The sequence below is a fragment of the Cimex lectularius genome, unplaced genomic scaffold, assembly GCF_000648675.2.
Source record: "Cimex lectularius strain Harlan isolate CLEC.00 unplaced genomic scaffold, Clec_2.1 scaffold111, whole genome shotgun sequence".
Lineage (NCBI taxonomy): Eukaryota > Metazoa > Arthropoda > Insecta > Hemiptera > Cimicidae > Cimex > Cimex lectularius.
In genome coordinates, this window is record NW_019392681.1 from 908,325 (window position 1) to 921,053 (window position 12,729).

Genomic DNA, 12,729 nt, shown 5'->3' on the forward strand with positions numbered 1-12,729 from the left:
TCGGTTTATTTTTAAGACTTGGCCTTGGCTGAATGTAGGTTTGTGGGGACGGATTTTGTCTGTAGGTAGGGGGGATTTTTTATTTTTATTGTTGGATCTTTTAAGTTCTTTTCTTTTTTGAATTTTAGGAATTTGTTATTTCGTTTTTATTTTATTTTTTTATTTTTTATTGAAACAGTAATTCAATGGAATAACGATTTGGACACAATTGTAGTGGGAGAAGTCAGGTGTTTTCATCGATAGTCCAAGTGACGTCAGTGCTAAACCAAAGGAAGCGACCATTTGTAGTTTAGCAATCCGTATTCAGTCCGTTGCTGGCTGAAATGATAGTAAACCAACACAAATAAACATTTCCAAAAACAAAACAAAAAAATAAAATAAAGCAAGACGAAGTATCAAAATTCGCGGATTTGTTTATATCGACACGAGAAGACAAATAGAAAAGGGAATCTATCAAGATGTTGACTTTATCTCGACTCGGCCTTATCACAAATCTACAGAGGTAATACAAATAAACACTCCCAATTTTTTGTTCTGCCCTATTTGATTAATCACAATAAATTTATCTATAGATAGTTTTTTTGTGCAATTGACCCCTTCACACTCACAAAAAAAATGTTTTTCTCTTTTTTATAGTAACAAGATTAATATATCTTAAAAAAGACAATCATATTCCACAAAATCTGTCATTAAAAAAAAAAAAGTTTTTAAATTCATAATGTTCCCACCACATTGATTTGACATAAATTAAGAAAAAAATGAGTGAAAGGTAACTTTCATTTCAAGGCTGACAACACGAGCTGTCTCCTCTGTCGTTCCGGATGCGAAGGTCGAAGAGTTCACCGTTAAGAATGAACCCGTACTCGGTGAGTATCGCGTCGATGACGTGCAAAGAAGTGTCTTAATTTTATAAAAATTTTCCTGCATAGAATATCTGCCCGGCAGCAAAGAGAGGAAGGAGCTCGAATGCGCCCTGGATAAGATGGCAGGTCAGACTTGGGAGGTGCCGATCATCATCGGCGGTGAAAAGCTAACTACGAAAGAATGCCGCTTTCAAGTCATGGTAAGACTCACTTCTCAATTCAAATATTAAAAAGAAAAATTGCAGACAAAAAATAGAATGAATTATAGAAGTCTTAAAAAATATAAATAGAAAAGAGGCGGGCAGTGTCTATTAATAAATTCTAATCATCCGATAACGCATTAGCTGAATTGTTTTAAAATAAACCTTCATTCATGACGTTTTAATTATGTAGATCGATTTGTTTTTTGTTATTTTACAAAACATATGTTCATCTTCATGCTTTTGTCTACAATGATTCAACATTTGTGTTGTCAACGCGAAGGAAAAAAATTTCCATTACACAACAGATTTCTTGCCTATCTTTTCTTCTTTGACATCATTATTATCATTTTAAAACACATATTTTCTCAAGTTTGGGGGGGGGCAAGTCAAAATGAAATAGATAATGTGGAAAGATTTGTTTTTAAAAAGACACTATTTTCAATATTTTTTGCAACCATGTGACATTATTGTGATAAAATAAAATTCCTGAAGATAATAAAAAATAAAGAATATTAAGTTTTTAAAGAGAATACAAATTAAATTTTTGAACTTATTTCCTCTGAAATAAGTTTAAAATCATCAAAATAATTTTCAAGTAAGAGCATTGTGAAGTCTAGCATTAGTCCATGGTCTTAAGTTTTAATAAAATATTATCTATATTATTATTAAATAGATGGCATTTGTGTTGCCATCGTGAGAGAAAACAATCCATTAAGATTTTTTGTATATCTTTTCTTCTTTTATAACAATTGCTGTCACTTTAAAACACATTATTTCCTAGATTTGTTTAAAAAAAAATATATATATATTCTCAACCAGTTGTGCAATTGTGCAACCAATATTGTAACAAATTCGCATTCATAAAGATACTTTTTTTTTGTCTAAATGTCACCTTCATATTATTCAGTTTAAGAATTTTCAAGGCCTAGGAAGGATAATAAATTAGGGGAATGTCAAAATGAAATAGGTAATACGTTGTACCAGTGGGGAGGAGGCCAAAGAAAACCCAAAAAATCATAGTCAAGCTTTTGGCCTATTTCATGCCTTCAATTTTTTTGATGCTATTTATTTGTTTTTATTTAAATTCACTAGTTTTCGTGGTCCACTTGACCAATTAATATCTTTCAATTAATTAAGGTTTTTAGTTGAGATAAAAAAGTCAGTGTCACGAGCGGGATTCGAACCCACGGCCTTCGGGTAAATACACCACTGCTCTACCACTTGAGCTATCGTGACTTGGATCCACTCGGACACTAACTTTCCATCTCAACCCCACCTTTTTTTTATTTAAGTCTGTTTTTATTTAAGTTATATATTGTAGTTTTGATGAAGACATTAAATGGGCTGAAAGCTTGAGTACAATTTTTTCAGTTTTCTTTTTTGGCCTTCTCTTTGATACTTGTACATACCTGATATTAGAAGGCTGATAAAAAACGCATAAAAATAAATAGGTATTGAGGAAAGATTTGTTTTTAAAAGACAGTTTTTTCTATATTTTTGCCAGCTATGTGACATTATAATACAATAATATTCCTAAAGATAATACAGCATAAATGATGTTAATTTTTTTTTTAAGAGAGAAAAAATTAAATTTTTTGAAGATATTTCCCATTATGAAACTTTAAAATCCTGGAAGTATTTTTTTTTTACGTATCAACATTGTGAAGTGTATAGCAAATAGTCCATGAAGTCTTTATTTTAATAAAATGTTATCTTCATTAATATTAAACAGATAGTTTATGTTGCCAACGAGAAAATTTTTCCATTACACAACACATTTCTCGTCTATCTATTTTTCTTTTACAACATTATTATCACTTTAAAATACAATATTCCCTACAATTATATTTAAATTGTACAATTGTATATTATAATATTCCCTACAATTGTATTTAAAACAACTATGTACATTCTCAACCAATTCTGCTTTATTATTGTTACAAAATTAAAGTAATGAAGTTACCTTTTATTTAAATAGCATCTTCGCTGTTGTTAAATTTAAATATTTTCATGACTAAGGATAATAAATTAGTCAAAATAAAATAGATAATGTGGAAAAATTTGTTTTTAAAAGACAGTTTTTTTCACCAGCTATGTGACATTATTATGATAATAAAAATGAATTTATGAATATATTTGCCATTAAACAAGTTTAAAATCCCCAGAAGTATTTTTTGAAGTATCAACATTGTGAACTCTAGCAAATAGTCCATGATTTTTATTTTAATAGAATTTTATCTTCATTATTATTAAATAGAAAACAATATTTGTGTTGCCAACAAGGGAAAAAAATTGATTACACCAAAGATTTCTCTCCTACAACTCCATTATTACCACTATAAAACAAAATATTCTCTAGTCTTTTGCAAAGTAATACAGAAAATTATTTTAAAAATTATTGATATTCTTAACTAACTTATTGTTGCAAAATCAAATTTATGAAGTTAATTTTTTTAAATATCCTCTTCGTTGTTATTAAATTGAAATATTTTCTAGCTGAGGATAATCACAGTCATAATGAAATAGATAGTATTTCAGAGAAAAAGAAAAAGACAGTATTTTCAATATTTTATGCTAGCTATGAAATATTATTATGATAAAATAATATTCCTGAATTTAATAAAAAAAAAGGATTTAATTGATAGATTTATATAAGCTCAAATCTGACCATGTATGTACATATAAACACACATATACAGAATTGAGCCAGCTTTCGCAATCCATCAGCGATTCCAGCTTTTGTAATTTACAAAAATCGAAATTCAAGCCTTGATGAAAATCACCCACTCCAGGTGTTGGAAATATGGGGTCAGATCTCGGGCTATCCGACCTGCCACTGAGCTTGGGCTCCAGGAGCTGTCAACAGCTAGGTCTTTTCAGCCCATGCAGTTCCTAAATCCATCCCGTCCGCCTTCAAGAAGTCCTATATAAATAATAAAGAATTAAACTATCTATAAAGGGGGGAAAAGAACAAAAATGAAAAGAGTACAGAGAATGTTGTAAATTTTCAAGTTGATTGCCAACTCTGCCAAGTTATTGTCATAAAATGAAATTCAAATAAATGGCTGTATGTTTTTACATGTTATCTGGACTGGAGTGCGAACTATAATCAGAATATTTTTGGAGGAGGGGACAGGGTGTGAAATTACCAGGGCGATGGTTGGAATCGAATCAATGACTAGGGTCTACAAGCCAAGAATATGAAGCGTTCACTTTAACTTAAGTGCGTTAAGTTTTAAATAACCAACATTGTGAAGTCTGTAATATCAGTTTACAAAGTCTTTATTTTTTTTCAAATTACTGTCTTCATTATTGTTGAATACATTTAGGGGAGAAATTTTAAAATTTGTTTTGAAAACAACACTATTTTAATGTTGTAGCTAGATGAGTCAAACAATTTCATTTCATCTCCACTATTTCGTCTCTCTTTTTTATCTCGTTTTCAAGATCAGTATAATTATAATGAAATATAATTAATAACAAACAGTATTCTGTTTTTATTATTTTAGGAAGATAGATACAAGAAAAGATAAAAAGAAAACCGACCCTGTTTCAAATTGTCTTTTTATTAAAGATGGTATTGTTATTTCAAACAATTGTACTTTAATGCCATCACAAAGTGAAATTCCTGTGGATAAAATACCTATGATTAAGTTACGATAAAGTTTGTGTTGAATTCACCATTGATTGCAAAGTCAATACAAAATAAAATTTATAAGAGCGCGTTATCATCAGGAATTTTATTGTATGATAATGTATCCGACATGAAGTTTTTAATGATACATTAACCGATGTAAAACAAAAATCTATAATGAAATTATTTATTTCACATTATTTTTGAACTTATACTTCAGATTCCATTTTATTAATTATAATACTACCAGTTTTCTATATAATTTTTGAGGGTGATAAATTTAAAAAGTGCCAAATCGAATAAATGAGCCATTTCTGCTATAAAATGAAATTCCTGAAGATAATACACAAAATTAAGTTTATCAACAATAAAACTTGTTCATGATTCAACATAGTCACACACAAATCTTTAATGCAATTATCCACCATCTCATTGTGACCAATTGTGCTTTATTATTGTCGTAAAGTGATGTCGGCGATGTGATGAATCTTTAGTTGAATGGCCATCAATCATCCTGGTCTGCCATATTCTCTCTGACTTTGTCTATCAGACAACGTTTCACCATTCCTTTATTTTCATTAGTCCATCTGTGTGATTTCTTGTGCCTATTTCACATTTTACAAAGGAAAAAGAGACTTCAAAATAACGCTTAGGCTTTTCAAAGAAGATGGGGAAATCATGAAATGCATCTAGGGGCAAAACCGGTGAAATTAGGCAGACCAGGATGATCAGATCAAACTACACAAAAATAAAAAAATTCCTGCAGATAATATAAAATTTCAACAACCCTGGAAGTATTTAGAAATGTCATTTTTTTATTTAATCTACAAATTGATTAATTTTAAAACAAGGAAGTGCATACGATTATAAAGTTGATTCAACATTGAAAAGTCAATTTAAAAAAAAAAAAAATGGTATACCTCTCCTTTATTAAAAATAAATAAACTCCCACCAGTAATTAATTTTATTTAATTGTTAACTAATATTAGAAGAATGAGTCTTAAATTTAATTCGATTGAATTTATTAAAAGAGTTTAAAGAAATTGACAATATAAGAGATTGGCAAAACATATCTGATGGTCTGATAATCAATCTTTTTCAACCACAAGTGTTCAGAAAAAAATGTTTGCTTTAAAAACTGATCAATATGTTGAATAAAAAATAAGTACAGTCTTAATATAGATTTTCACTTAAATGGAATAAAGTTAACTCAAATAAAAATAGCTTTATAATAAATACAATTTGCGATGGTAATAACAATTTTAAATTGTATAAATTTTTGAATTAAAGTCAAAAAGTCATTGTGTTGTAATTTAATGGGTGCTGTATCTCATTTAGAAGCAAGGTCACAACCGTGTCCCATTATCTTCAACTGGATCTTGATGTTTCAAAAATAATTCAAATAATTAATTCAAGAGGTTCATTGAGTGTGCTCATGTTTTATTTACACAGATCTTGTAAGAAAATAAAAAAACTAGTTCGATAAGAAATACAATGTGAAATCTTTAAAAACTAATTATTGATCGAGTGGGGTGCTCTTGAAATAAGGAAATTTATTTTACATTGATTTTTTTTTTAATTGGAATCGTTTTTCAACCCTTCCGAACATTCCTAATGTCAATTATGATGTTCATTACTGAATTTCTTTTCAAAAATTCACTTTTTTTTTGCATTTAAATTGATTTTTTTTCTAATTTGGAACACAAGCACAAACCTATATATATAACAATAAAATCCTAATTTTTAAAAAATGTATAAAACATGAATATTCGTCTTAGTTAAATTGTTAATTATAGGAAAAACTAGTTAATTTTCTATTTACAATCGACTAATTTATTATTCATTTTTCAGCCTCACAACCATCAAAAAAAGCTTGCCAAGTTTTACTATGCTTCAACAGTAAGTATGATTCAATTTTTTTAACACATAAAACTTTTTAATTTGTAACTTGGAATCTGGTTGGAAGCTGATGAACGGCCGGTTTTAATTTTAGAAACATTTTTAAAAAGGGTTTAATGTGAGATTTTTTATACTTTGTAATATCAGATTCCAAGGTTTTTTTTACTGTTGTTAAAAAAAAAAAAAAGAAAAAAAAAGTAGGTTAAATGGGCTATTTATCTATTTGTGTTTCGCAAACCTTGGAAATTCTACAATTATGTAACGCAATCTTGAATAAATCATTTCTTTGCATTAAAAAAAAAAAGTTTACCATCGAATTTATATCATATTATTTATTTAAAAATAATAATTAAAAATAAATATTTATTTTCATATTTATTTAAAAACAAATTTGTGTACAATCAGAATGTTTATTTAATGACCCTCAACCCAAGTATTTCTTTTGAGAGTTGATCTGTAATAATCCAAATATACATTTTTTGTTTTTTTAATTTATTTATTCAAAAATAATTTATTGTTGTTCTATTTACTTATTGTTAATGTAAATTTGATTTGATATCTGATAATTAAACATCTAGCATAAATAGATCTCTTTTAATAATAAGTTTTCGTTTAAACTATAATTAGTTAATTTTATTGAAATGTTTCTATTTATTCTCCAGGACATAGTTTTAAAAGCAATAAAAAAGGCAAATGAAGCTCAGAAGAGCTGGGATTTAGTGCCTCTCAAGGAGAGGATAGCCATTTGGAGGAAAGCGGCCGACTTGATGGCCACCAAGTATAGGATGGAGTTGAACGCTGCAACGATGCTCGGCCAGGCCAAAACCGTTGTACAGGCTGAGATTGACTCAGCAGCCGAATTGATCGACTTCATCAGGTATTTTTTCTCGATTTATTTACCACCAGAATAAACCATACCAGTCGTAACATGAATTGTTTGCAGATTCAATGCATATTACGCGTCTCAAATTGTCAAGTATGCGCCTGTAAGTCCAGACCCGAAGGTGACATTGAACTCGATGAGATACAGAGGCTTGGAAGGGTTCGTCGCCTCCGTCTCACCGTTTAACTTCACGGCCATTGGTGGAAACTTGGCTTACACGCCGGCTCTTATGGTAAATTTGCAACCTCATTGTCCTTACTTATTTTGACTTAATTGTATCCAGATTTTTCTCTTTAAACAAACTGGTAAGAAATGACAGTTCTTAATATAGATTATTCGTAGTGTAGAGCCAACTGAGAAAGTTTGGCCCTTTGACAAAATTCCTGCAAGATCAGATTCAAAATGTTATCTTCCATTTTAAAGAATATCAAATAAAGAAATCATACGGGGGGTATTAACCTAATAAAATATTTTAAAATGTTTTGTCTATACAAATCTTTTTATATTTTTAATAACATTTTGAGTTATTCATTATCAGTTATCAATTTATATTAATTTTTATACAGTTTTTAAAAATCCTTTCCTCTGATGTGACCTTATAAATCTATTGTGAAACCCCCTAAATTACAACCCTACCTTGGTATATGCACTTTTTCCTTTAAGACTAAAAATTTTCACTTTACTCGGTGCCTCTTTGGGCATCTCTTTTGATGTGAAAAATATCCTACTGGAGTGGCTGTACCATAACCAGGCAAGAGTATTAATAACTGGGGCATGAAACAATTCCTTAGGGCGTGGAATTTATCCCCCAGACACAGGCAATCGAAAAGTTTGTTAATCTGAAGCCTTAATGAATTCCGGAACATTCTCCTCCAGCCACTGCTGAGTTGTTCGGGCCTTGTGCGCAGGAGCTGAGTCCTGTTGGAAGACCCAATGTGTTCCAGAAAAAAGAGTAGTACTTAAGGGCTTTACTAATTTCTCAAGGATGTCTTCTTGGTAATTTTTCGCCCTTGTTTTGACTCCTTGCTCACAAAAATGGAGTTTTGTGGTGCCATCGTAGCAAACTCCCCCACCACACCATTACGGAAGCAGGATGATGGCCTCTTTCTACCCTTCCGATTTTTTCCTGAGCTTTTAGAGAACTTCTAGCATAAACCTTGTCATTTTGATGATTAAATTTTTCCTCGATAGTAAAATTTTTTTCATCGGTAAACAAGATGTTTCGATGAACTCCATCGGCATCAACAATGCCTTGGCTCTTTCGACTCTAATTTTTTTTAAAGATACTGTAAGCCTTTGTCCTGTCATTCTACAGTAAGCACTTATTGAAAGATCGTCTTTTATGACGCGCGACATTGATCAGGAAGAAATCCCCATTTCTCTGGACAATATTTTTTGTTTTCGTAGTGGATTTCTTCGAATTCGGTTTTCAACCGCTTTGATGGCATTTTTCACCCTCACAGAGCGAGGACGGCCGGACCTTGGTTTGTCTTTAATAGATAGAGTATCTTTGAAGCGATTTATGGTGCGCCACACAAACATTCGATTTATTCCTAACGATTTCAGCGTCTTGAAAATCTCTGATTTTGATTTACCCGCCTTGTGCAGTGCGATGATGGCATGACGATTTTGTTCAAGGGTGCGTTCCATCTTGACATTATTAATTCTCAATAACAACTGAGTAAAAGAATTTAGCATTATATCAGAGGTAAACAATAGGCAAGAGAGCAGGGTTTGCCAGGCGTTTGGGATTATTTTCAAGGTGAATGTTTGTAACAGAACTTATGGCAGGACTAGGTATATATAATTTTATTTTTTTAAATTTTTTTTTTAAATGTGATTTTCAATCATTGACAGAATTAGAGGGAAATTGAAATAGTTGCAAGTGAGATGAGGAGTTCTCAGGTGACTGAATGTCACAATAGCTCAATTAATAAAGCACCGTGGGGGGGGGGTCAATCCTGATGTCTTGACTTCGAGTCCGGCTTGTGACAATAATTTTTTATCTCAGCCTCTTTGCATAAAAATATATATTTTTATAGCTAAAGGTGATCTAGGATTAAATCCAGTCAAAAATGTAACACCATGATCATCTCTGATCATACTGTATTACTTTGACAGTCAACCAAGAGAACTGACTCCTAATTTGCCTTCAATAAAACCCGACAATAAGGACACAAGAAAAATGCACAGAATAAAGACTAAAAATAGTGACAATAACGTGAGAATGAACAGATCAGGTTGATCAACGATGAACAGTAATGGTCCAAATTTAATATAGATCTTTCAAACTTATGTTCAAACATCAGAAAGGTTTTAATGAATTTAAAAAGAAAAATTTGCCAATTTTTAAAGATGAAATCACAGTTTTCTTCGCTTCTAGGGTTGTTCAACGCTATGGAAACCATCGGATACAGCATTACTCTCTAACTACCTGATCTACCAGGTAATGACAGAAGCAGGCGTTCCACCAGGCGTTGTCAACTTCGTTCCCGCAGACGGCCCGGTTTTCGGTGATGCAATCACATCTTCACCCACCCTTGCCGGAATCAACTTCACGGGTTCAGTGCCGTAAGTCGATATGTTTTTTGTTTTTGTTTTTTAATCCTTAAAAAAAAAATTGATGACCTTATTTTCTTTGCACGAATCTTTTTTTTTGTTTCTCCGAATCTCCTTATTTTTGTTTTTGGAAAGATTTAGAAATGTTAAATGAAAATGAAATGGAAGAGAGAAGGCAAAAGAAGAAGAGGATCGCAGGAGCAGAAGATTTATACAAAGGACACTGAAACGACGTTTGTAGAGTAGAGGAATTCATAACCCATCATTTCTAGGTCTTTCCAAACCCCTTATCTTTCTACCAGCTTGTCTTAAACTACGGTAATTATTATTTTAACACAAATAATTCAAGACGTATGTTTACTGCACACTTCCCCCCTCTGTATTTCTTTTCATATGAATTATTTAATTTAAACAAATAAAAAAAAAATCGAAAGAAAAAGGCCTCGTCTTACCGTTGGAAAAAATATTGCTTTTTCAGATTGAGATCTCAGATCAGACCACACCCGAGACCCTCAGCTGATGATTATCCATACTCTAATTTGATGGAAAAGAAGACATCACAGAAGAAATTCAGAAGATATAAATGAAGACACAAAATTAATGTGTGTGCAAAATGGGCTTTAATCGATGAAATTATTTTTATTGAACTTTTCGAACTACTGAAAAAAAAACCTTCATTACTTGGGGGGGGGGGATGTAATAAAAGAATAAATGGACGGTTAGGTTACTTAGAAAAAAAAAAAAAAGATTGCTGATAAATTGAAAGCCCAATGAAACAACAGAATATGAAGAAAAAACAAATTAATCAATTTCCTTACAGATACGCACACAAAAATAAACACTAGTGAACAAAAAAAAAGGGTGAAACTGTTTCGACACTAAATTTTATTATACTTGTGTATTTGTTTCAGGACGTTCAACAGGCTATGGACTCAAGTAGGTAAAAACGTTGACAAGTATAAGAACTACCCAAGGCTAATCGGCGAGTGTGGAGGCAAAAACTATCACTTTGTACACCCGAGTGCCGATGTTGAATCTGTTATTTCCGGCACGATTAGGTCTGCGTTTGAATTCTGCGGTCAGAAGTGTTCAGCTTGCTCAAGGATGTATGTCCCTGAATCTCTCTGGCCAAAGGTATTGTTGTTTTTTTTAAAGAAAATTCAAAACTTATTTATAACACAACCATGAAATTTTTTTAACTTGTTAGCATCGTAAAATTTGTTCTTCAGAAACCAATAATTTCTTTAAAATGTTTTACGAATTGTTTAACGTTTGTTTTAGATTAAAGAAGGACTTTTGGAAACAAGGAAGAAGCTGAAAGTAGGAGACGTCAGAGATTTCGATACATTTATGTCCGCTGTTATTGACGATAAGGCTTACAAAAGGATAAAAGGATACATTGAAATGGCGAAAAAATCGGACTGTTTAGAAGTCCTGGGAGGTGGAAACTGTGTCGATAAGTAAGCCCAAGATTTTACATAAATTTGAGTCTCAGCTAAATCAATTAAAAATGTTAAAATGTTTCTTTCAGGTGTGGTTACTTCGTCGAGCCTACGATTGTTGAGTCCAAAGATCCTTTGAATAAGATAATGACAGAAGAAATTTTCGGACCTGTTCTTACCATCTTTGTTTACGATGATAGTGATATCGAACAGACACTTGACCTTGTTGCTGACTCGACACCATATGCCCTGACGGGTGCTGTCTTTGCCCAAGACTTGTAATTTATTTTTATTTTTTTTTTTTTATTATTAAGCAAACCTATATTTAAATGTTGTATTATGTGCTTAGGAAATTTCAATCGTATGCTTTGGAAAAACTCAGGATGGTATCCGGTAATTATTATATTAATGACAAATCCACTGGATCTGTTGTCGCACAACAACCTTTCGGAGGTGGAAGAATGTCAGGTAATGATTTCTTAACGGTTTAAATTTATTTTTCCCATACCTGAGAAAAATTATCTACTGGTATATTTCAGGAACAAACGACAAAGCAGGTGGGCCGCATTACATCCTTCGTTGGACGACACCGCAATCGATTAAAGAAACTTTCGTCCCACTCAGAGATATCGTATATCCCTACATGAAAAAATAAAAATACTACTTAATAAAACATTCTTATTCATGGGGACGTACTGTGATACAGGTGAATAAAATTAACGAAAGTTTGGAAGCCAGTATTACGAACAGTATTTTTTAATTAGGGAAAGAAAGGCCAGGTTCAGAATGGATTCCGTAGCTGATGTTAACCATGGTTTAGAAAATGTTACCACTTATTTATGTTTTTTCTTCATTTTGAGGCACAGCTTTTTTTCAGTATTGATATGCGGAATCTCGTTTTAGTTATTTTATATTTCACATTTGTGTTAATAAGTACCAACCTATGATAACATATAATGTTTAGCGGAAAAAAAAATAAAGAGATTTGTAAGAAAATAAAATCATATTCAATAGGTATCTATAATTAATATTTATATTAAGTTACACAGGAAATAGTTAATGTATATTTACTTATAACTGTTAAGTATTGGCTAAAAAAATACCTAAAACACAAAATAAATGAGTCACTTCATTATAGTTATTCATTTTTTAGTTTATAAATGTCTCCATGTTTTTAGCACTGTGAGATAGTGCTACATGCTTTGCCTATCATATATTAAAAAAAACGGTAATAAAACAAAATCTT

At 31.3% G+C, this 12,729-nt stretch overlaps 1 protein-coding gene across 2 annotated transcripts; it reads left to right on the forward strand.

The window, feature by feature from the left end:
• Positions 1-203: 203 nt before the first annotated feature.
• LOC106668623 (delta-1-pyrroline-5-carboxylate dehydrogenase, mitochondrial) lies at positions 204-12,701 on the forward strand. 2 transcript variants are annotated; one of them, XR_001340778.1, is made up of 13 exons: positions 204-502; positions 787-866; positions 930-1,063; positions 6,552-6,599; positions 7,262-7,476; positions 7,543-7,714; positions 9,866-10,053; positions 10,953-11,175; positions 11,323-11,501; positions 11,573-11,761; positions 11,833-11,951; positions 12,023-12,189; positions 12,248-12,701. XR_001340778.1 is itself a non-coding variant. In XM_014397548.2 (12 exons), exons 1-12 carry the CDS (start codon positions 459-461, stop codon positions 12,136-12,138), a joined length of 1,707 nt encoding a protein of 568 aa, XP_014253034.1. In that variant the 5' UTR covers positions 204-458; the 3' UTR covers positions 12,139-12,616. The 2 variants fall into 2 exon arrangements, 1 of the variants encoding a protein (XP_014253034.1); XM_014397548.2 differs by having other exon boundaries at positions 12,023-12,616.
• The last annotated feature ends 28 nt before the right edge of the window (positions 12,702-12,729 follow it).